This window comes from Chiloscyllium punctatum, chromosome 1 (assembly GCF_047496795.1).
Source record: "Chiloscyllium punctatum isolate Juve2018m chromosome 1, sChiPun1.3, whole genome shotgun sequence".
NCBI classification, from domain to species: domain Eukaryota; kingdom Metazoa; phylum Chordata; class Chondrichthyes; order Orectolobiformes; family Hemiscylliidae; genus Chiloscyllium; species Chiloscyllium punctatum.
Window position 1 is genome coordinate 89,447,915 of NC_092739.1, and position 24,654 is coordinate 89,472,568.

Sequence of the window (24,654 nt, forward strand, 5' to 3'; positions counted from 1 at the left end):
TCTTTCAATGTTCCTTTCGCCTGGACTGGAACAGAGAGCACATAAGGAAATTCTGTTTTGCTGAATTTGTCTTTGCCAAGGGTGTGTTTATGGGACTGCTAAATTGGAACAGTTGATGGTTAGTAATTAAATATTATTTTAGTTTGTTCAGTATTTCAAAAGATTTAAATTTATACCAATGCTTTGTTTTTGTTCATACTTGAACTGAACTATAGACCAGTGAGCCTTACATTGGTGGCAGGCAATTTGTTGAGGGAATCTGGAGGGATGGAAAGGCAAGGCTGATTAGGGATAGTCAACACTGCTTTGTGCGTGGGAAATCATGTCTCATGAATTTGATTAAGTTTTTTGAAGTAGTAAGAAAGAGGATTGTTGAGGACAGAGCGGTGGACGCAATCTATATGGACTTCAGTAAGGCACTAGACAAGGTAGATCGATCAGCAAGGTTAGATCTCACGGAACACAGGGAGAACTAGCTACTTGGATACAGAACTGGCTCAAAAGGTAGAAAGCAGAGGGTGGTGGTGGAGAATTGTCTTTCAGAGTAGAAACCTGTGACCAGTGGTATGTCACAAGAATCGGTGCTGGGTCCACTGCTTTTCATCATTTATATAAATGATTTGGATGTGAGCATAAGAGGTATAGTTAGTAAGTTTGCAGATGACACCAAAATTGGAGATGTAGTGGACAGCGAAGAAGGTTACCACAGAGTACAACAGGAATTTGATCAGATGGGCCAATGGACTGAGGAGTGGCAGATGGAGTTTAATTTAGATAAACGTGAGGTACAGCATTTTGGAAAAGCAAACCTTAGCAGGACTTATACACTTGATGGTAAGGTCCTGGGCAGTGTTGCTGAACAAAGACTCATTGGTCTATAGTTCAGTTCAAGTATTTAAAAAAAGAATTGGCACAACTTTAAATGTCTTGAAATACTTAAAACAAAATAATATTTAATTACTAATTAAGTGTTAGGCCACTGTTGGAATATTGCACACAATTTTGGTCTCCCTCCTATAGGAATGATGTTGTGAAACTTGAAAGGGTTCAGAAAATATTTACAAGGATGCGTTGCCAGGGTTGGAGGATTTGAGCTATAGGGAGAGGCTGAACAGGCTGGGGCTGTCTTCCTCAGAGGCTGAGGGGTGACCTTATAGGTTTATAAAATCATGAGGGGCATGGACAGATTAAATAGACAAGGCCTTTTCCCAGGGATGGGGAGTCCAGAACTAGAGGGCATAGGTTTAGGGCGAGAGGGGAAAGATATAAAAGAGACCTAAGGGGCAACTTTTTCACACAAAGGGTGGTAGGTGTATGGAATGAGCTGCCAGAAGAAGTGGAGGAAACTGGTACAATTACAACTTTCAATGGCATCTAGATGGTTATATGAATAGGAAGGGTTTAAAGGGAGATGGGCCAAGTGCTGGCAAATGGGACTAGATTAGGCTAGGATATCTAGTCAGCATAGATGTGTTGGACCAAAAGGGTCTGTTTCTATGCTGTACATCACTATGACTCTATGACTGTGTCATAGGAATAAAAAGAGAGAGCGTTTTGCTTAATAGCCTAGTGGTAGACCACTAATCAAATCAAATCGGAACTCAGTGCCTTACACTTTAAATAAGATAAAACGTTAGAGTCTAGACTATCTATCTCCTTGATATATTTATGAGGGGGTTTGGCTGGTCCATAATAATTGTAATTTTTTGACATCATTCTTAAGAGGGGTTGGAAAGACTATGATTTCAATTATTTCTGGAGGCTGAAGCAAAAGCAGAGGCAGTTAGTTGTGCAGGTCACTACTGAGTCAGACTTCTGTGCAGGTTTACTGCTCTGTTTGATTTACTTGCAGTCACTACCGCTGTTGCTCTTCCTACTTTCTGAAGTGCTTTGGTTTGATCTTTTCTTTCCCTGAAGTTCCAAAACAACGCAGCAGCTTAAAAAACATTGATTGCTGCTGCTGGAGGAAATCAGCTCCAACACAGAAAATACCTCAAAAAAAAAGAAGAACAGTTCTTATAGCTACAATTCCCTGCCCACCACCCCCCATCAGCCATCTTAGATTACCAGTATTGGAGGTGTGGACAGCAAAGGAGGCTACCTCACAGGAACTTGATCAGATGGGCCAATGGGCCAAGGAGTGGCAAATGGAGTTTAGATAAAGGTGAGGTGTTGCTTTTTGGAAAAACAAATCAGGGCAGGACTTATACACTTAATGGTAAGGTCAGTGTTGCTGAACAAATACCCCTTGGAGTACAAGTTCATAGTCCCTTAAAAGTGGAGTCATAGGTAGTTAGGATAGTGAAGGCAGCGTTTGGTATGCTTTTCTTTATTGGTCAGAGTATCGAGTATAGGAAGTGGGAGGTCAATTTACAGCTGTACAGGACATTGGTTAGGCCACTTTTGAAATACTGCTTGCACATCTGGTCTCCCTGCTATAGGAAGGATGTTTTTCCTTGGAGTGGGGGAGTCCAAAGCTAGACAGCATAGGTTTAAGATGAGAGGGGAAAGATTAAAAAGGGACCCAAGGAGCAACTTTTTTCACGCAGGGAGTGGCACGTGTAGTGGTGGAGGCTGGTACAATTACAACATTTAAAAGGCATCTGGATGGGTGTATGAATAGAAAGGGTTGAGGGGGATGGGCCAAATGCTGTCAACTAAGACTAGATTAATTTAGGATATCTGGTCAGCATGGATGAGCTGGACCAATGGGCCTGTTTCCGTGCTGTATGACTATGACTCTACTTGAATGGTTGGTGTCATGCATTTTGTAGGATGTGGGATTATATGTCATTATTGCCTCATTTAATTCAAACTGTGCATTATGGGAGAAGTATCTGACATGCACAAGATGAAATTGAAAAATTATGCAGGTCAGCATAATCCTTATGCCTATCCATGCCAAACTAATGAACGGTATATCCTCAAAGTTTAGACAGCCCTCACCATGACCTAGACCAGCTTCAGTTCACTGGTATTTGATGATAAAACACTTCACATTAGAAAACAAATTAAAGTACAATTTAAAACAAAATACAGCTGAGGGAATCAAAATAAAAAGTTTTATCAGTACTGATCTAGTACGGTTTCACAACTTCAAACAGTTCATTTGCATTGCACAATAAAACAAACACTGGCCTTGGGGGAAGATTAGGTTTGTAAGACAAACATTTGCTATTTCACCATTAAAGTCAGCATTTGCTTAGGCTAAGAGATGACATGGAATAAATGAAACAATGTGCACGTCCTTCTCAGAACATGGGGAACACTTATAAAAAAGTGATCTTGAGGTACAACCCCATTCTTTTTCACTATTTTATATACAATCCACAAATCCGACGCAATAATCAACTTGCGTAAAATCACAATATCTACAGCATGGATGTAGGCCTTCCAGCCCATCGAGCCAACACTGATCCTCTGAAGATCATCCCCAGAGACCCACCCTATCCCTATAACCCTGTGTTTCCCATGGCTACTCCAGCTAACTGACATATCTCTGGATATTATGGGTGATTTAGTATGGTCAAACCACCGAACCTGCATACCTTTGAACTGTGGGAGGAAACCAGAGCACCTGGTGGAAACATATGCAGAATTGAGGTGAATGTGTAAATGTCACACAGATAGTTTCCCTAGGCTAGATTCAAACCAAAAACCCTGGCGCTGAGAGGCAGCAGTGCTAACCACTAAGCCACCCCTTTGTCCTTGTAATGGCCTACTGGCTCCTGTGCATGAACAAATTCAACTTCAAAAGCTTTGTCCTCGTACTGAACTCCGTCAATGGTGTAATTCTACTCCACCTGAGTAAACTTACTGCTGTTCAGTCTTTGCAATACATTTTTTCCTCATCATGCAGGGATGTGCAGATTTGAACACAAGTTTTACAGCTGTTGTACTGAAAGAACAGAGAGCTAACTAAGTTCAGGGAGGACAGGGGCTATCAGTGGATGAAGTTTGGTTAAATGTATGCAGCAGAAATTTGGAGGAGTTAAAGTAAGGAATGGGTAGGCTAGGTAGGAAAAGGTGAGAGAAAGAGTCAGAAACATGTATTGATCAGAATTTCAGATGCAGCAGGATGATACAGAATCAGAGAGAGGTGATGCATTGAAGGTTTAATATGTGAAATATTCAACTATTCTCTTGGATGTAGGTTTGCTCACTGAGATTGTTTTCATTTCATGTAACAAACCTACATCCAGAACCTCAACCGGAGCTACAAATCTTCTCAAAACTCTAACAATTTTCTATTCAATTTTTCATGTTTTGGTAGAACTTGCAGTTTTGATGCCTTCTGCTCCACAGTAATCATTTAAATCAGTCATCCTCAATACATTTCTACCAATTTATTACTGTCAGCTGACTAGCAGTGTAACACTGCAAACTTTTATGCATGAAAGCAGAGATAAGACACCTTGAAGCAGTTAAATTAAAATATTCACAGTCATAGAGTCATAAAGACGTACAGCACAGAAACAGACCCTTCGGTCCAACTCGTCCATGCCAAGCAGATAACCCAACCCAACCTAGTCCCACCCGCCAGCACCCAGCCCATATCCATCTGAACACTTCCCATTCATAAACTCATCCAGATGCCTTTTAAATGTTGCAATTGTACTAGCCTACACCACATCCTCTGGCAGCACAATCCACACTCACCACCCTCTGAGTGAAATCGTTGCCCCTTAGATCTCTTTTTACATCTTTCTCCTCTCAACTGAAACCTATGCCCTCTCGTTCTGGACTCGACCACCCCAGGGAAAGACTTTGTCTATTTACCCTATCCATGGCCCTCATGATTTTATACACATCTCTAACATCACCCCTCAGCCTCTGACACTGCAGGTAAAACAGCCCCAGCCTATCCAACCTCTCCCTATAGCTCAAATCCTCCAACCCTGGCAACATCTTTGTAAATCTTTTCTGAACCCTTTCAAGATTCACAACATCCTACTGATAGGAAGGAGACCAGAATTCACACAATATTCTAAAAGTGGTCTAACGAATGTCCTGTACAGCCATAACATAACCTCCCTACTCCTGTACTCAATACTCTGATCAATAAAAGGAAAACATACCAAATGCCTTCTTCATCGCCTTATTGTCATAGGAATAATTTAATCGATTCAGGCTAAGATTTGTTTTAGAGATGAAAATATACATTTCTAATTACAGGCTTTCAGTTCATATTTATAAACATTTAAATGGGGAACTGAACTTACATTTAGGTTTAAGTTGTATTGTCATGTGTTCTCAAGTACAAGGTACAAGAGTACAGTGAGAGGTGTACAATGTCGCCATACACAGCGCCATCTTAGGTATAAAGTACCTAGGTAGAAAATCTTACTTGCAGAAATAGAAAAACAAAGAAATAAGCTAAAACGTTCAGCGCTACAGTCTGCTGAATATAAAAGTAGAAAAAAAAGTAGTGAAGAATTTAAATTAAAATGGCCAAACACTGCAGTCATTTCTTCAGCCATGGGCTTGCAGATGCTCCAAAGCTGGGCCTTCCCGAAGAGGTTCACTCTCCCTCACATTGGGCATGTTTTCACCTCCGCTGGTCTAAGATCCACCCAGGCACGCCAGGCTTCGCCACCACTCGTGAGGCGTTGGCCCCAATCGCCACTGCCACTATCCCACTGCTGACCTCTCCAACTTCATCACCAAATCTTTGACAAATGACGACGTAAATGGCCTTTTCACTAACTTCCTAAAGTTAAAGGGGGCACAGCGGGATGCAACCGGAAGAAATTCATCCTGCTCTCAACAGTAAAGAATATCACAGATAAACCATCCTTGGAAGAAATTCTTCTTCACCTTTTCTAAGGTACCACTAAATAGTCTAACGAATACAGGTCAGAACATATAGAGATGGACAAATAGCAAAATGGATTGCTGGCAGGAAATAGAGAGTAGAAATTTAAGGGTGATTATTCAGAGAGGCAGAAGGTGGAAAGTGCAGTCACACAGTTCAAGAGTGCAACTACTATGATGCAGAATTTACATTATTGATTTCGATTTTAGAATCAACCATATTTCTAAACCTGTGAATCAGTCTAAATTAACATGAAGTTAAGACCATGAATTAGCCCATTTAGCAAGAGCCTGCTCTACCATTTGATCATGTTTTTCAACCCGTTCTCCTGCCTCCTCCCCATAACTCCTGATCCCCTTATCAATCAATAACCTGTCTTAAATACAGCCAATGACCTGGCCTCCACAGCCTTCTGCAACAATGAGTTCCACAGATTAACCCCCCTTTAACAAGTTTCTCATCTCGGTTCTGAAGTGTCCTCCCTTCATTCTGAGGGTGTACCTTCCGGTGCTAGTCTCCCCTACTTGTGAAAATACATTCTCCACGTCCACTCCATTCAGCCCTGTCAGCATTCTGTAAGTTTCAATTACATCCTCCCTCATTCTTCTAAACTCCACTGAGTACAGACCCAGAGTTCTCAACTGCTCCTCACGTGACAATATCCTCCATTCCTGGGATCGCTCTTGTAAACCTCCTCTAAACAGCCTCCAATGCCAGCACATCCTTCCTTTGACATGGGGCCCAAAACTGCTCACAAGATTCCAAATGCAGTCAGACCAGAGCCTTATGCAGCCTCAGAAGTACGCTCCTGCTCTTGTATTCTAGCCCTCTTGAAATGAATGCTAACATTGAATTACCTTCCTAACTGCCAACTGAACCCACAAGTTAACTTTAAGAGACCCTGATTTTGGACTCCCAAGTCCCTTTGTGCCTCAGATATCTAAATAGTTTTTCCATTTAGAAAATAGTCTGTGCCTCTATTCCTACTACCAAAGTGCATAATGTCATGCTTCTTTATTCGAACTGCCACTTCTTTGCCCACTCTGCCAGCCTGTCTAAAGTCCTTCTACAGTCACCCTGCTTCCTCAACAGTACCTGTTCCTCAACCTATCTGCGTGTCATCTGCAAATTTAGCAACAATGTCCTCAGTTCCTTCATTCAGATCGCTAATGTATACAGAGTGTAGTTATGGTCCCAATACAGACCCCTGCAGAACCCCACTAGTCACTGGCTACTTTCCTGAAAAATACCGTTTTTTTTCCTACTCTGCCTTCTGCCAGTCAACCAATTCTCTATCCATGCCAATACCTTACTCCTAACACCATGGGCTCTTATTTAGCAGCCTCCTGCGCGCACCTTGTCAAACACATTCTGGAATTTAAACAGATGACTTCCACTGGCTCTCCCTTCTTTATCTTGCTTGTTACCTCCTCAAATGAATTCTAATAAATTCGACAGGCACAATCTCCCCATGATGAAAGAGTGTTGACTCAGCCTTTTGTTTAAACCAAGTGCTCTGCAATCTGATCTTTAATAATGGACTCTAAAACTTTACCAACATCTGAGGTCAGGCTAACCTGTCTCTCGCTTCCTGTCTTCTGCCTCCCTCCTTTCTAAAAACAGGCGTGTTACATTAGCCATTTTACAGTCCTCGGGACTCTCCCTGACTCCAGTGATTCCTGAAAGATCACCACCAATGCCTCTATAATCTCCTCAGCTATCTCTTTTACAATTCTAGGATGTAGTCCATCTTGCCTGGGTGATTTATACACTTTTAGAGTTTTTAGCTTCCCCAGGCTATTACACTCACCTCTGTCCCCAAACCCGCTTGAAGTTCAGTCCGCTGGTGGTACCTTCCAATGTGCAAACTGATTCAAAGTATCTATTCAGTTCCTTTGACATTTCTTCATTCCCCATTTCTATTTCTCCAGCGAATTCTTGCAATCTTCTTTTATATTACTAGCTATCTCACCCTTATATTTTGCTTTTACACTGTCCCTGACTTATCTTTTGGCATCCATGGTTACCTCATCCTCCTCTTATGTATCTTCTTTCTTGGAATTAATTTCTGCTGTGTCTCCTGAATTAACATCAGAAATTCCTGCCATTACTGCTCCACCATCTTCCCTGCTAGGCTACCCTTCCAATCAACTCTGACCAGCTCCTCCCTCATGTTTTTATAATTACCTTTAGATTAGATTACTTACAATGTGGAAACAGGCCCTTCGGCCCAACAAGTCCACACCGCCCCGCCGAAGCGCAACCCACCCATACCCCTACATTTACCCCTTCCTAACACTACGGGCAATTTAGCATGACCAATTCACCTGACCTGCACATCTTTGGACTGTGGGAGGAGCATCCAGAGGAAACCCACGCAGACACAGGGAGAACGTGCAATCTCCACACAGTTAGTCGCCTGAGGTGGGAATTGAACCCGGATCTCTGGCGCTATGAGGCAGCAGTGCTAACCACTGTGCCACCGTGCTGCCCACTGAATTGTAAAACAGTTACATCTGATTCCAGCTTCTCCCTCTCAAACTGCAGGGTGAATTCTATCATATTATGGTCACTGCCCCCCTAAGCGCCCTTATCAAGTCGGTCTCATTACTCATCACCAAATCCAGAATTTTCATTGGGGTCTACCACAAGCTGCTCCAAAATCAAAATGTCACAGACGTTCCATAAATGCATTTTCTTGAGATCTGCTACCAATCTGATTTTCCCAGTCCATCTGCATATTGAATCCCCCCACTCCACCCCATGGTTATTGTCATACTGCATTTCCTACATGCCTTTTCTACCTCCTAATATATTTTCTTCACCATATCCTGACGGCTGCTAGGAGTTCTGTGTACAAGTCCCATCAGGGTCTTTTTTTCCCTTTGAAGTTCCTCAACTCTACCCACACAGATTCTACATCTTCCAACTGTATCAGTTCTTGCAATCGATTTAATTTCATTTCTCCCGAACAAGTCAACCCCAACCCCCATCTCCCTACCCTTTTGATAGGACGTGTATCCTTGTATATTTGGTTCCTAACCTTCATCCTCTGTAGCTATGTCTCTGTGTGACCCACAACATCATATCTGCCAATATCAATCTGCACTACACACTCATTTACCTTGTTTTGTATACTGCATGCATTTCAGTACAACAAAGAGGGCTACAGGATGACCTTAAAACAAACTTGCAGTATTGGCAAAAAATTGATAATATTAATTTGATAAAATGAAAATGAGCAAGTGTAAAGTATTTGGTAAGACCAATACAAATTCCGTCTATTATGTTGGAAATTGAAGGCCTTTATAAACTTCCTTGTGTGGCATGGTGGCTCAGTGGTCAGCAATGCTGTCTCACAGCACCAAGGTCCCAGGTTCAAATCCAGCCTCGGGCGACTGTCTGTGTCGAGTTTCCATATTCTCCCAGTGTCTGTGTGGGTTTCCTCCGGGTGCTCCGGTTTCCTCCCACAATCTAAAGGCGTTGTGAAACTTGAAAGGGTTCAGAAAAGATTTACAAAGATGTTGCCAGGGTTGGAGGATTTGAGCTCTAGGGAGAGGCTGAATAGGCTGGGGCTGTTTTCCTTGGAGTGTCAGAGGCTGAGGGATGACCTTATAGAGGTTTACAAAATTATGAGGGGCATGGAAAGGATAAATAGGCAAAGTCTTTTCCCTGAGATCAGGGAGTCCAGAACCAAAGGGCATAGGTTTAGGGTGAGCCGGGAATGATATAAGAGAGACTTAAGGGGAAGCTTTTTCACACAGAGTGTGGTACATGTATGGAATGAGCTGCCAGAGGATGTGGTGGAGGCTGGTACAATTGCAATATTTAAGAGGCATTTGGATGGGTATATGAATTGGAAGGGTTTGGAGGGATATGGGCCGGGTGCTGGCAGGTGGGGCTAGATTGGGTTGGGATATCTGGTCGGCATGGATGGGTTGGACCGAAGGGTCTGTTTCCATGCTGTACATCTCTATGACTATGTGCAGGTCAGGTGAATTGGCCATGCTAAATTGCCCATACCATTAGGTGCATTACTCACAGGGAGATGGGTCTGGGTGGGTTACTCTTCAGAGGGTACATAGAACATAGAAAAGTACAGCACAGAACAGGCCCTTAGGCCAATGATGTTGTGCCGAGACTTGATCCTAACATAAATTATAGTAACTTAACCTACACACCCCTCAACTCATTGCTATACATGTGCATGTTCAGCAGTCCCCAATGACACTGCTTCCACCACCACAACTGGCAACGCATTCCACAACTCTGCTTAAAGAACCTACCTCTGATATCTCTTTTATACCTTCCTCCTAATATCTTCAATCTATGACTTCTGATACCAGTCAATCCTGTCCTGGGGAAAGGTCTCTGGCTATTGACTCTATCTATGCCTCTCATTATTTTGTACGCCTCGATCAGGTCTCCTCACTTCCTCCTTCTCTCCAGAGAGAAAAGTCCGAGCTTATTCAAACTTTCTTCATAAGGCAGGCCCTCCAGTCCAGGCAGCATCCTGGTAAACCTCCTTCGCACCCTCTCCAAAGCCTCTGTATCTTGTTGTGGTTCTGTTCGCCGAGCTGGGAATTTGTCTTGCAAATGTTTCGTCCCCTGTCTAGGTGACATCCTCAGTGCTTGGGAGCCTCCTGTGAAGCGCTTCTGTGCTGTTTCCTCCGGCATTTATAGTGGCCTGTCTCTGCCACTTCTGGTTGTCAGTTCGAGCTGTCCGCTGTAGTGGCCGGTATATTGGGTAAATGCCGGAGGAAACAGCACAGAAGCGCTTCACAGGAGGCTCCCAAGCACTGAGGATGTCACCTAGACAGGGGACGAAACGTTTGCAAGACAAATTCCCACTCGGCGAACAGAACCACAACAACGAGCACCCGAGCTACAAATCTTCTCCCAAACTTTGAACCTCTGTATCTTTCCTGTAGTAGGGCGACCAGAACTGGACACAATATTGCAAGTGTGGTCTCACCAGGGACTTGTAGAGCTGCAGCAAAACCTTGCGGCTCTTAAACTTGATACCCCTGTTAATGAAAGCCAAAACACCATATGCTTTCTTAACAACCCTATCCACTTGTGTGGCAACTTTGAGAGATCTATATACTTGCACACCCAGATCCCTCTGTTCCTCCACACTGCCAAAAATCCTGTCTTTAATCCTATATTTAGCACTCAAGTTCGACCTTCCAAAATACATCACTTTGCATTTATCCAGGTTGAACTCCATCTGAATTTCTCAGCCCAGCTCTGCATCCTGTGTATGTCGTGCTGCAGCCTGCATTAGCCCTCTATACTATCGACGACACCTCCAACCTTTGTCATCTGCAAATTTACTAACCCACACCTCAACCTTCTCATCCAAGTCATTTACAAAAACTACAAAGAGCAGAGGCCTAAGAACAGAGCCCTGTGGGACACCACTCAACACTGTCTTCCAGACAGAATACTTTCTATCTACAACCACACTCTGCCTTCTGTCAGCCAGCCAATTCTGAATCCAGATAGCCACATCTCCCTGTATCCCATAGGTCCTGACTTTTACGAATGAGCCTACTCTGGGGAACCTTATTAAATGCCTTGCTGATGTCCACATACACCACTTCCACTGCTCGACCATCGTCAACCTGTCTTAACACCTCCTCAAAGAACTCAATAAGATCTGTGAGGCATGACCTGCCCCTCACAAAGCCATGCTGACTGCCTTTAATCACACTATGCTTTGCCAAATAGTCATAAATCCTGTCCCTCAGAAATCTTTCCAAAACTTTGCTGACTACAGACATGAGACTGACTGGTCTATAATTGCCGGGGATTTTCCCATTGTCCTTCTTGAAAAGGGTTGGTGTGGACTGGTTGGGCTGAAGGGCCTGTTTCCACACTGTAGGGAATCTAATCTAATCTAATCTTTACTGTGTAATATGCGATTTCAATGATTTCATTTAGCAACTTTCCAAAATTCAAACATGGGAAAAAAGGATAAATTGCAAGAAACATGGAGGTCGTGAAATGTGCATTGAACCAGCACCAACAATTCATCTGGTGCTAAATGTACCGTAAATCAGTGTAGTGCTGGAAAAGCACAGCAGGTCAAGCAGCACCCGAGGAGCAGGAGAGATGACGTTTCAGGCAAAAGCCCTTCATCAGGAATCTCCAGCATTTGCAGTCCTCACTTTCACCCTGTTATCAGTGTATCAGTTTCAAAAGCAAGGTGGCTTTGCTCTTTGAAGGAACATAACCTAACCTTCAAATGGAGATGGGAAGGGAGACAACAATCATCCAATGTCAGAAGTAGCTGTCCCATGGCCGCTGGTCAAAAGGAATTAGGCTAAGCTACCTCTGCTAGAAACAGGATACAACAAGTGCTCAGGGGCAATGGGATTTCTTTGGCAACCCTGAGTACAGTGCTCAGACAACTGTCTTCTCCAGGTGGAAGATGCAGGGAAGAGTTCCTTAACACTTCAGCTGGACAGTAAGATGCCACCTTCACAATTCTAACAAGGACAATGCATTCCATGCAAACAGCCTGCTTGTCCTCTGGTATCAGTGAACCATCACAAATTGTCACAGCTCTATGCATTCTTTAACTATCAGACAATTATTACAAATTGCCAACTGCCTATATTAGCTAACTGTGATCACAAACATCCCCCACCCCTAAAATCAACAATTACTAGAATTTCCCCCTTCTCCAACAGCACTGTGGGACTACTCACAATACACGGACAGCCGTAGTTCAAGGCAGCAGGTCACCACCATCCTCAACAACAATTAGGGATGGGTAATCAATGCTGGCCAGCTAACACAGCCCGTGGCCCACAAGGGAAAAAAAAAATTCTTATTTTCCAAATTTTCAAGATGGGTTATAGGGGAGCTAATGGATCATGTATTGTAAAAACTAGAACATGAGACACACATTAATAAACCTGAAACAAATGCAATAAAGCAGTGGGGTTACACTTTTTGAGATTCTTTTCTTAAGGAATAGTACTGCAGAGAATAGTACTGTAGTTGACATATTGAATTTTAATCATCCCACCCGCTGGATAATGATATAATTTTATATGGTATATCAGAGAAATGATATCAAGGCATTACAATCACTGCAACAATTATTTCCAAGCATGAAATTAGGCCGAGTTAACCAAGTATTAACTACTGGATCCCTTATGAAGTATCCTAATAAGAGTTGTTAAATTTACAGAAGGTTTTGATAAAGCAGATATAGAGAAAAGGTATTTCCTGTTATGAAGAACAGTAAAAAGCAGGTCATCAAGATAGCTACCAAGAAATCAGGTAAGGCACTCAAAAGAAACATCTTAAATGTAGACAATGGCAGAATGAAGAACTTGCTACCGCAAGGAGTGAATGGACTGAGGAGGAGCTGGTTTATTATAAGGGAGAAGGGGATAGGCAGTTCAGCTGATAAAGATACACAAGGAAAGATGGGAAGAGGGTCACAGTGGAACATAATCGCAGTAACATCATGGCTATTTTGGGCTCAGAGCCTTTTTTCTCTGCTGCATATTCTAATTAATTCAATGTAACACTCTCGCCATATTGCAAAGAAAGGAAGGCCACTTCTGAATTTCTGGAGTTATTGAATGGTATGAAAAACATGTAGATTGCATGTGCTTTCCAAGACTCAAAAAGTAAAAAGAAGAAAAATTGCTGCACCTACCAATATAGCAGTCCTCAAGCAGAGTGCGTCCAAAAATCGGAACAGGAGGGAATAAGCGCAGAGATTCCTTAATAACACACTGCAGAAACTGGAGCTGCTTCAGATCTTCCATTGTAACATGACGATCGGACCTACCTGATGAAAAAGGATATTAAAATCAAAATCCGCATTTGCAGAAGAGTACAATTTAAGGAAATATTTTCAGCAGAATCTGGCTTTTGGGAAGGACAGAAAGTTTTGCATGGGGAGAGAAGGAAGGGGAAGAGGCAGGAGGAAGTGGGAGATGACATTCTCAAAAGGTTATGCAAATTGGTCAGCTTTGTATCATAGTTTAGCATGTTATTATTGTCCTTCGACCATTCCACATTTATTTTTAATAATGAGTCCATTATAATTACCCTAAAGTACTTGTATTGATTTTAAACAAGATGTTTTAAGATTGTAAAAATCGTCCGGCCTTCTTTTCTTACATTCTTCCTGAAGTGGAGCAACTTTCATAATGCTTCCTATTCTAGCCATTCCTGATAGGACTTTACAGCTCTTTCATTACTTGGATCATCCTTGACATTATTTCACTTCATTTTTCCATTTGCAACTTCTCTTGAAGTGTGTGTCAGGCTGTAACCTCAATTAGTTCTGAGAGAAAGCAAGGGCTTGACTTTCAAATTCATGTCTGCATTTTGAAATCAAACATGACTGCACCCCTTCCTCTCTGTATTTGCTGTCACACCCATACCCTACAAGATATCAGTGCTCCTCAACTCTGACCTTTTGTGCATGCCCAACTGTAACTGCTCTACCATTGGTGGCTGTGCCTTCAGTAGTCAGCATGGCTTCATCAAGGGGAGATCATGCCTGACAAATCTGCTAGAATTCCTTGAGGAAGTTACCAGCAGGTTAAACCAAGGACAGCCAATGGATGTTATCTACCTGGACTTCAAGGCGGCCCTTGACAAGGTGCCACAGTGGAGGCTGCTGAGTAAGGTAAGGGCCCATGGTGTCAGAGGCAAGGTGCGTCCTGGGATAGAAGCTTGGTTGCCTGGCAGAAAGCAGATAGTGGGGATAAAAGGGTCCTTCTCAGGATGGCAGCACAAGGGTGTTCCACACGGTTCAATGTTGCGATCACAACATTTCACTTTATACATTAACGATCCAGATGAAGGAATGGAAGGCATTCTGACTAGGTTTGCAAAGATAGGGAGAGTGACAGGTAGCATTGAGGAGGCAGAAAGGCTGCAATAGGATTTGGACAGGTTAGGAGCGTGGGCAAAGAAGTGGCAGATGGAGTACAATGTGGGAAAGTGTGAGGTCATGCACTTTGGTAGGAAGACAATTTTCTAAATGGGGAGAAAATTCAGAAGTCTGAAGTGCAAAGAGACTTGGGAGTTCTAGTCCAGGATTCCCTCAAGGTAAACTTGCAGGTTGAGTCAGCAATTAGGAAGGCAAATACAATGATGGCATTTATTTCGAGGACTCTAATATAAAAGCAGGGATGTACATCAGAGACTCTATAAGGCTCTGGTCAGACCACATTTGGAGTATTGTGCACAGTTTTGGGCCCCATATCTCAGGGAGGATGTACTAGCCCTGGGGTGTGTTCTGAAGAGATTCTTGAGAACGGTCCCACAAATAAAAAGTAGACCTTTTAGAACAGAGATGAGGAGAAACTTCTCCAGCCAGAGAGTGGTGAATCTATGGAATTCATTGCCACAGAAGGCTGTGGAGACCAGGTCATTAAGTGCCTTTTAGACTGAGATAGATAAGTTCTTGAGTATAAAGGGTTAAAGGGAGAAAGTAAGAGACTAGGTATGAGAATCTTATCAGCCATGGACAGCACCTTGGAGTATGCTTAGATACAACAAGCAGAAACATCAGTAACACATTGTAGTTTGTTTTCTCTCTTTTACACAGATGGTAGGGTTCCTGAAGTAAAATTCCTGATTGAGCCTGCCCACACTTGACCACCTGAGCCTGCAGTCTCTCAATGGCCATTGGGCCTTGAACTGGTTTCAGCTGTGATGTCCTACCTCACAAAAGATGCTACTTAATCAAGCCAAAGTGTCACAGGGAGTGATGACTACTACTTGAAGCAGGAGCAGACATACAGTCCCAAACAGGCAAGTCCAAGTCGTGACAAGGCCAGACTTGTAGACACTATTGCGGGAGGTGGCTGTAGCCTTCAAAGGACAGTAGACCAAAAAGGTGGTTTGTTATTTAAGGACCTCAACTGTTCATGAGCAACTGAATACCCTCATACCTACCCCTCCACAGGGGCTTTCTGGAAATCAAGAATTCACCTCTTTCATACATTTTTGGAACCTACATGAAATGAGACAAGCAGCAAAAACCCATCTTGAGTATTTTTTTTTCCTGAGTAAGTGCAGCCTGACAACACTCTTTACACATCACTTTTCTGAGGATTGAAAATAAACTGATGGGGCTCAGATTGTCCTACTCCTTATAAAGAAGACATACCTGAGCAATCTTCCAAGTTGTTCACTTAATGACAGTGTTGTGATTGTAATGGAGCAAGCTGCCTAGCAGCACAACTAGTTCTGGATCACAAGTCTTCGGTATTACAGGTGGGATACTGAAAAGGGTTTAGAAAAGATTCACAAAAGATGTTGCCAGTTTGGAGGTTTGGGATATAGGGAGAGGCTGAATAGGCTAGGGGTATTTTCCCTGGAGCATCAGTGGCTGAGGGGTGACCTTATAGAGGTTTATAAAATCATGAGAGGCATGGATAGGTGAATAGTCAAGGTCTTTTCTCCAGGGTAGGGGAGTCCAAAAGGGAAACATTTAACAGGGACCTAAGGGGCAGCTTTGATACGCAGCAGGTGGTGAGTGTATGGCATGAGCTGCCAGAGGAAGTGATGGAAGCTGGTACAATTACAACATTTACAATGGCACTTGGATGGGTATGTGAATAGGAAGGATTTAGGAGGAATTCAGGCCAAATGCTGGCAAATGGGACTAGATTAATTTCAGATATCTGGTCATCATGGATAGTTAGACTGGTTCCATGCTATACATCTCGATGATTCAATATGTGGAATCAACTACAAATGCATCAAAGTTTTAAATGTCTACAGTGCCAAGATGCATAGAATCTTTCAGCACTTTGGGGAAGTACATGTTGGGACTGAAGTGCTCATAACCTTACCAAAAACATCATCCAGCTCTTCGTGAACTTTCTTCTGTACGCTGGGATGGGTTCCCAAGAGGTAAAGTGTCCAGTTTATTGCAGATGCTGTGGTATCATGCCCCTGATGGAAAAGTCAAAAGCAATGGTTTTTAAAAATCCATACACCTTTATACTTTCTGATTTTTCAATTGGCTGGATCCAATGTGTTATCACCATAATTCAAACAAACTCAACATTGTTGGGATGAAACACTGGAGCCAATACTTAAACTGACCTCTTATAATTTGGAGATGCTGGTGCTGGACTGGGGTGTACAACATTAAAAAAAAAAATCACACAACACCAGGTTACAGTCCAACAGGTTTATTTGGAAGCAGCTTTCAGAACGCTCCTCCTTCGTCAGGTTGTTGGAGCAGTGCTCCAAAAGCTAGTGCTTTCAAATGAACCTGTTGGACTACAACCTAGTGTTGTGATTTTTAACTTTGGACTCTTATATTAATTGATTTTACTTTACAAATATAACCAAAACCTTTAAGCCTTTAAATAACAACTTGTCCCTATACGGATTCTATCCTTATTAGCAAACCTAAAAATACTCTTCCCTATTTTGTCCCCTACAGTAAAACGGAAACACAGTTATTCAAGAACATATATATTTACAGGCAGCATGGTGGCGCAGTGGTTAGCACTGCTGCCTCACAGTACCAAGGACCAGGGTTCAATTCCCACTTTGGACGATTGCCTGTGTGAAGTTTGCACAGTCTCCCAGTGTCTGCATGAGTTTCCTCCAGGTGCTCTGGTTTCTTCCCACAATCCAAAAGATGTGCAGGTCAGGTGAAATGGCCATGCTAAATTGCCCACAGTGTTAGATACATTAATCAGAGGTCAGTATAGGACTAAGGAATGTGTCTGGGTGGGTTACTCTTTGGAGGGTCAGTGTGGACTTGTTGGGCCGAAGGGCCTGTTTCCATACTGTAGGGAAGCTAATCTAACTTAGGATAAATTGAAATTTTAAAAGAAACTGCTTATAAAATGTTATAGACAGATAGATTATGGTTCATAAAAGACAATGGAAAATCTTCATTAAAAGAAAATTGGGGCGGCACAGTGGCTCGGTGGTTAGCACCAATGCCTCACAGCACCAGGGTCCCAGGTTCAATTCCAGCCTTAGGTGACAGTCTGTGTGGAGTTTGCACATTCTCCCAGTGTCTGCGTGGGTTTCCTCCGGGTGCTCCAGTTTCGTCCCACAGTCCAAAGATGTGCAGGTCAGGTGAATTGGCCATTTTAAATTGCCCATAGCGTTAGGTGCATTAGTTGGAGGGAAATGGTTCTTGGTGGGTAACTCTTTGGAGGGTCGGCGTGGACTGGTTGGGCCGAAGGACCTGTTTCCACACTGTAGGGAATCTAATCTAATCTAATTTAGTTTCATCCACCCTCCTGAACCAGCATCAGAACCAGGACAGCACACTAAAAAAACCAGAAAAGATAAAGTTAGAGAAAAGTGTTAAAGTAAGGAAAGGAACAAAGGAAGTGAGGGAAAAAAAAGAGAATGAATGTCAGAAATGCACATAATAGGAGGGAGAACACTTATCTATGTGTCTTTTTAACTCCAAGGTTTTCTTCATCTCCAATTAGTCTGAAGCAGAAGGAGATAGCAAGCCTTTTAGTACAGCTGGCAGATTCTTATTTATGTAATGAATGGTTCTTGCTGCTAAGCTACAATACCAAGACTGCAAAAGTAGAGATCACTATGTTATACTTTGAAACAGCAAATAATAAAATCATGGTTTGAAAACAGTTAATTGGATATAACAACATTCACAAAAGAGAAAAAAAAGGAAAAAGAAATCACTGATCAAAGTTAGCACACAATAAATAACCACTAGATGGAACTCTCTCTCTTAATACTCGATAATACTGAAATAAAAACAGGATGCTGGAGAAACTCAGCTGGTCCGACAGCCAATCTGATAGTGGTGAAAATCTGAAGAAGAATTCTATCAGTTTTTTGCTTTTGTATAGTCATACTGAACATGGGTTTACTATGGTGAATCAGATTTTCTACTCTTTTACAAGAGAGTTTTCATATAAGTAGACTTGCAATTAACTCAGAACTAACCAAATCTCTCACGATCATAAATCTACGTCTATTTGAAGAATCCAGATGTGGTATGTACACCTAACTATATATGGTAATACGCTACAGAATTTTTTTTTCCTTTATTCTTTCATGGGATGTGGGCATAAATGGCAAAGTCAACACTTATTGCACATCCCCAAATGACCTAGACTTAGGTAACTTACTAGGCCATTTAGTTAGTTAGTTGAGAATCAACATCATTAATGTGGGTCTGGGGTCAGTTGTAGGCCAGATCAAGTAAGGATGGCAGATTTCCTTCCCTAAAAAGATTAAAGAATCAGATGGGCTTTCACAACAATGCTAGCTTTGTGGTCATATTGCCAAGACTAGCTTTTAAGTCCAACTTTATTAACTGAATTTTAATTCCATCAGCCCATGTCCCTTGGACATTAGCCTGAATTTCAGGACTAGTCCGGTAACATTATCACTATCCCACAGTGTCAAAAAGTGTGATGTTGGAAAAGCACAGCAGGTCAGGCAACATCCAAGCAGCCAGGAAAGTTGACGTTTTGGGCATAAGCCCTTCATCAGGTATGATGAAGGGCTTATGCCAAAAAAGTGGGCTCTCCTGCTCCTTGGATGCTGCCTGACCTGCTGTACTTTTCCAGGACCACACTTTTCGATTCTGATCTCTAGCATTTGCAGTTCTCACTTTCTCTTGGTCACTATATCATAGTGTTAATCAATGCTGCCACATAACCAAACACAAAACTATACAAGTTCTTGTGAAACTGCAATATGGCTTGTTTTGAATTAGAATTTAAACCAAGGTTTTCTTAATTATAATTTTTGGATTATGATGAAAAGTGGTCAACTTGAAAATTCTCTGTCTAAAAGAGGTCACTTGATCTTCTGCATATTTCCAACACTAGGCCACTCCAAAGTAACTTTGCAACTGCTGTTGTAAAATAATGGCAAAATGGATTACTTCTAGTCCATTTTCTTTAATCCAACTGAAACCATTCTAATTTAATTTAGACCATGTCTACAATAGCACTCTGTTGTAATTACTAAATGCTTTAACAGATGACCTTTAGACCATCAATAAGAGAAGGACATGTAATTGTTTTAATTCAGAACAAATATTCAAGTTTGTTCCACTGCTTGTCATGTGACCAATTGATGCTGAAGTACTTTGGAAAGAAAACATTTCGGAACACTTAATGGATATCCAATCAGCTGCTGCCTCTTTTGCATCCCTGAATCTCAATTTATATCTTGACTTTTTTTTGGCTTCATTTTAATTTGGAGATCTATTTTTAAAAAGTTCAACATTGAAAGCTGCTAATTATTAGCGAAAGTTTTAAAATTACTAGTAATTGCAAACATTCTAATTGCTTGCATTTAGAGGGATATAATATAGAAATGAAAGAACATATACAATTAGAGATAGGGAAACAGAGAGAGACAGCATGGCTTTCCTCTTCCTGAATAGAATTCTTTTGAGAAAAATCCAAGTGTGTTGAATTCTAACAACAAGCTAAAAGCCTCCACCTGGTTTCATCCGTATTTTGTGTTAATAAAAAGCAACAGATTTGTAGTTATCTGAGAATGAGGGACAGACACATACACACAAACTAAAGATGAAATAAAGACATTAATACAAATCAGGGTTGCCAGGTTAGGGGTCTCCTTCAACACCCAACCTCCACCTGAGCCCACATTTACCAAAGTAATGTGCTTCTTCTGCTCAGAATAATCAGATGAACTAACTAGGATTGGTCTACTACTTATAGAATGAATTTTGGCAAAGTTGCATAATCAGTCAGTTTCAGACACTGTCCTTTAAAAGAATCAAGGTCACAGAAAAGCATGGAAAGCAATGGTATATTAGTAATGCAGAATTCCATACTAATGCTCTGGGGCATGGATTAAAAATCCCACCACAGTAGCCAGAGAAATGTGAATTCAGTAAGATCTAGAATCACAAGCTAGTCTAATGGTGACAACGTAACTCTTGTTGGTTGTCATAAATACACAACTGGCTAATTTTAGGGAAGGAAATTTGCCATCCTTACTTAGAATGGCCCAGCACGTGAAACACAGCAATGTGCCCAACTCTTAACTCTGAAATCGCCAAGCAAGCCAGATAAATTAAATGACATCATTCACTAATTCAACAGAGGCACAAACCATCCTGTCATATTTAGTTTTACACCGCAATTTGTAGGCGGCACAGTGGCACAGTGGTTAGCACTGCTGCCTCACAGCGCCAGAGACCTGGGTTCAATTCCCGCCTCAGGTGACAGTCTGTGTGGAGTTTGCACGTTCTCCCAGTGTCTGCGTGGGTTTCCTCCGGGTGCTCCAGTTTCCTCCCCCAGTCCAAAGATGTGCAAGCCAGGTGAATTGGCCATGCCAAATTGCCTGTAGTGTTAGGTAAGGGGTAAATGTAGGGGTATGGGTGGTTTGTGCTTCGGCGGGTCGGTGTGGACTTGTTAGCCCGAAGGGCCTGTTTCCACACTGTAATGTAATCTAATACCATCCATATATTTTAATGGCTCACGAGCTAACAATAATTTCAACCTTTTACAATGATTATTTGATCCTATGATTCAGCGGAAATATAAAACTTCTGCGTACTACTCTGATTATTATCTCACCTCAAACATGAATGTGTCCACTTCTTCCCGAATGTCCTGCTGACTCAGTCTCTTTCCATCTTCATCCGTTGCGCTGAGAATCAGGTCAAGAAATGCTTTACGCTTCTTCTTCCTCCGTGATTCAGAATCTGAATCAGAATCAGAATGACTACATTCTTCAGAGGTTTCCATTTTACGAGACCGCTCCATAATCACCTAATAAAAGCAAATGAATTCTTTCAAAATTAGACTTACCAAGTGATTAGATTAGAGTGGTGCTGGAAAAGCACAGCAGGTCAGGCAGCATCCAAGGAGCAGGAAAAGTAAAAAAATAAATAAGAAAATCGACGTTTCAGGCAAAAGCCCTTCCTGATGAAGGGCCTTTGCCCGAAACATCGGTTTTCCTGCTCTTTGGATGCTGCCTGACCTGCTGTGGTTTTTCAGCACCAATCTAATCTTGACTCTAATCTCCAGCATCTGCAGTCCTCACTCTCGCCCTTTACCAAGTGATTAGAATAGATTAGAACTGTAGTTGTCTCAACCCTGGACTTGGACTGTTTTTCTGTTGCTCTGCTAGCAGCTATTAGACACCCAGGTAATTTATTGACTAAGTCTGCAGATCCCAGCATTCTTCAACCAGCAATGTCAGATCCCTCTCAGGAGGCACTTGGCCATTTTGACTGTCTCCCTGTTCTACTCGGCCCCACATACAAACTTGAAAATACAGGACCAGACAATCCACACACACAGATCCAGAGCCCATTCTGTACTGCTGTCAGAACAATCCACTCATTGAAAACACAAACACTTCATTCTTGACAAACTTTAGAGTTATCGACAGCAACAGCTCAGGATAGCAATGTGAGCAATTCACACAATGCTGTCTTGTTACAGTGTGCACTTCTTACAGATATCACACTTATTTCATGCAACATTTAACTCAAACATTGCTGGCTCTCTGTTAGCTTCAGGAGAAATTAGAGACGGGCATTAAATGCTTGTCCAAGCAGCAGTGTCCAGTCTTGCAGTCAGGGATCTGACTGAAATCTATTTAATTCAGGGCAGTGGTAGTGCCACAGAAGACGACAATAGGCATCTCAAAATGTGAAGTGGTTGCTCCTAGTATTACTGTCATGGATAGATCCATCTGCAGCAGATTGGGGAGGGTGGGTTTAATTTAATTAGAATCCCTGCAGTGTGAAAACAAGCCATTTGGCTACAAGCCCACACTGACCCTCTGAAGAATATCCCACCCAGAACCATTCCTCTATAACGATTACTCTATTTATTTCCCCTAACTAATGCACCTAGCGTACACGTTCCCGAACACTACAGGTAATTTGGCACGGCCAATTCCCCTAACCTGCACATCTTTGGACCGTGGGAGGAAACCGGAGCACCCGGAGGAAAGCCACGCAGACATGGGGAGAACGTCTGTGTGGAGTTTGCACAGATGCCCAAGGCTGGAATTGAACCCGGATCCCTGGCGCTGTGAAGCAGCATGCTAACCTCTGAGCCATCATGCGGTTGGGGTGTCTAATACACACAGACTTCCCACAAGCAACAAAATCTGCTGTAAAAGGACTGTACAACTGGTTTACTGAGGACAATGGGGGGAATAAAAGAAAGATGGAGTCAGGGCTGACCTCAACAGTACATGGATCCCCAGGTAGCAAAGTCAGCAGTTAGCGAGGTCTGCTTGTGTGCTTTTCTCTCATGTTGGTTCCTTCACCACCTGCTGTAGACCAGTCAAGTAGCAATGTCCTTTAGGACTTGAGCAGAGCAAACCCATTATTAAAACTGAAATATATTACAGACCAGCAATTACCTAACTTGTCCTTACCCGTAATATACTTCAGCCTTTAGACTCTATGTTACAACCTTTGCCCTTTCCACAGATACTCTCTCACTTGCTGGTTTTCAACATTTTGTATAATTTCTTTTAAAGCAAAACAGTTTGACCATCAGTCTACCTTTTCAGTGAAGGCATGCAGAATTTTGAGAGCTTTGTCATGTTCCTTTCCTTCACCGAACATGTTGTACAGGAAGTCAGGCCAAAACCAAGGCATTTTCTGTCTGCGGTGGATCAAATCACTCATCCTAAGCAAAGAGAAATTATCTTACTCACTACAGTTTATTCAAGATCCTCTCTTCACAACATGAAATGAGACAGTTTGTTTTACAAACAATTTGAACAACATTCAAGCTCAGCTGAGAAGCATTTGGGCACTGGGCAATGCTCATCTTTGACACAAACACAGCTTCAATTGAGCAACATTAGTGCAGAGCAAAAGCCTCTCCAAATCACTAACACGGTGGCTACAGCTACAGGGTAAGGGTTCAGTGTTCGTCTCACCCATCTTCTCCAGGCTTCATTGCCCTTTAAAGGGCAAAGTTCTCTCTTGGAAAATCCACCTGAATGGCTGCAGTGGTCACAGTTAACAAAAAAAAAATCAAAATGCATCCAAGACAGAACAGCCAGCTTGCTTAATAACCTCCTTCTGCCCACCTCCAATCGCAAGGAAGATTATTGCCACACTCTTCATTACTTTGGCTACAGTATGCACTATAACATGGTGCAACTCACCATGCTTGCTTAGATCCCATCTTCAAAAACCTCCATCACAACTAGCAAAGTCGTGAGAACTCTATCATTTCTTCAAGTCAGATAGTACAACACACTGCATTTTCTTTAATAGATACTGGGTGAAAATCCCGATATTACCTACTTAACACCATTGTTTGAATATCACAGACAGCAAGTGGTCAAGAAGGCAGCCTGCCACCTAACAGGAATGGAGAATAATTGCAATAACTACATGGAAGACATCTCATAACCTAGTTCGACATTGTCTCATATGAGATTAGGCCAGGTCTCAGTTTGCATAATTGATTGAGAACATCACACTAAAAAGTCACTGTCGGAGTGAAGGATGGAGGCATCGGCTTTGCACTGCACTCACTTGGCCTGACGTCACCGGACTCTGTTCTCCTCAATGTACATCATGTTTGGTGATACAGACTTCTCCTTCAGTATTGTGCAAGGTTCATTTTGTTTTCCTTCACATGCACTGCATTCCAGTTTGCAAACCCAGAGGTAAGGCAAACAATTTGATGGGAAAGTCACCAGACAATTTAACTGCTTTTGGTATGGCAGTAGGGAGTTCAAAATTGGTGTTTCCTGAAAGAGTCTGGTGTATTAACAGCTAATAACTGTGGAGGATAGAAAGGAAAAGTAGCAACAAATTTCGCCATCGACACTGTACTAACCACCAATGCCTGACACCTTATTCT

At 42.2% G+C, this 24,654-nt stretch overlaps 1 protein-coding gene across 1 annotated transcript in view; it reads right to left on the reverse strand.

The window, feature by feature from the left end:
• The window catches only part of LOC140477145 (cytochrome P450 4V2-like), a 58,324-nt gene that overhangs the window by 6,146 nt on the left and 27,524 nt on the right, over positions 1 to 24,654 (reverse strand). The window contains exons 6-9 of the mRNA XM_072570514.1: positions 23,334 to 23,460; positions 21,382 to 21,576; positions 16,660 to 16,762; positions 13,497 to 13,631 (exon numbers count right to left, since the gene is read on the reverse strand). Coding sequence (XP_072426615.1) covers positions 13,497 to 13,631; positions 16,660 to 16,762; positions 21,382 to 21,576; positions 23,334 to 23,460 — 560 coding nt within the window. The remainder of the gene's footprint in view (positions 1 to 13,496; positions 13,632 to 16,659; positions 16,763 to 21,381; positions 21,577 to 23,333; positions 23,461 to 24,654) is intronic.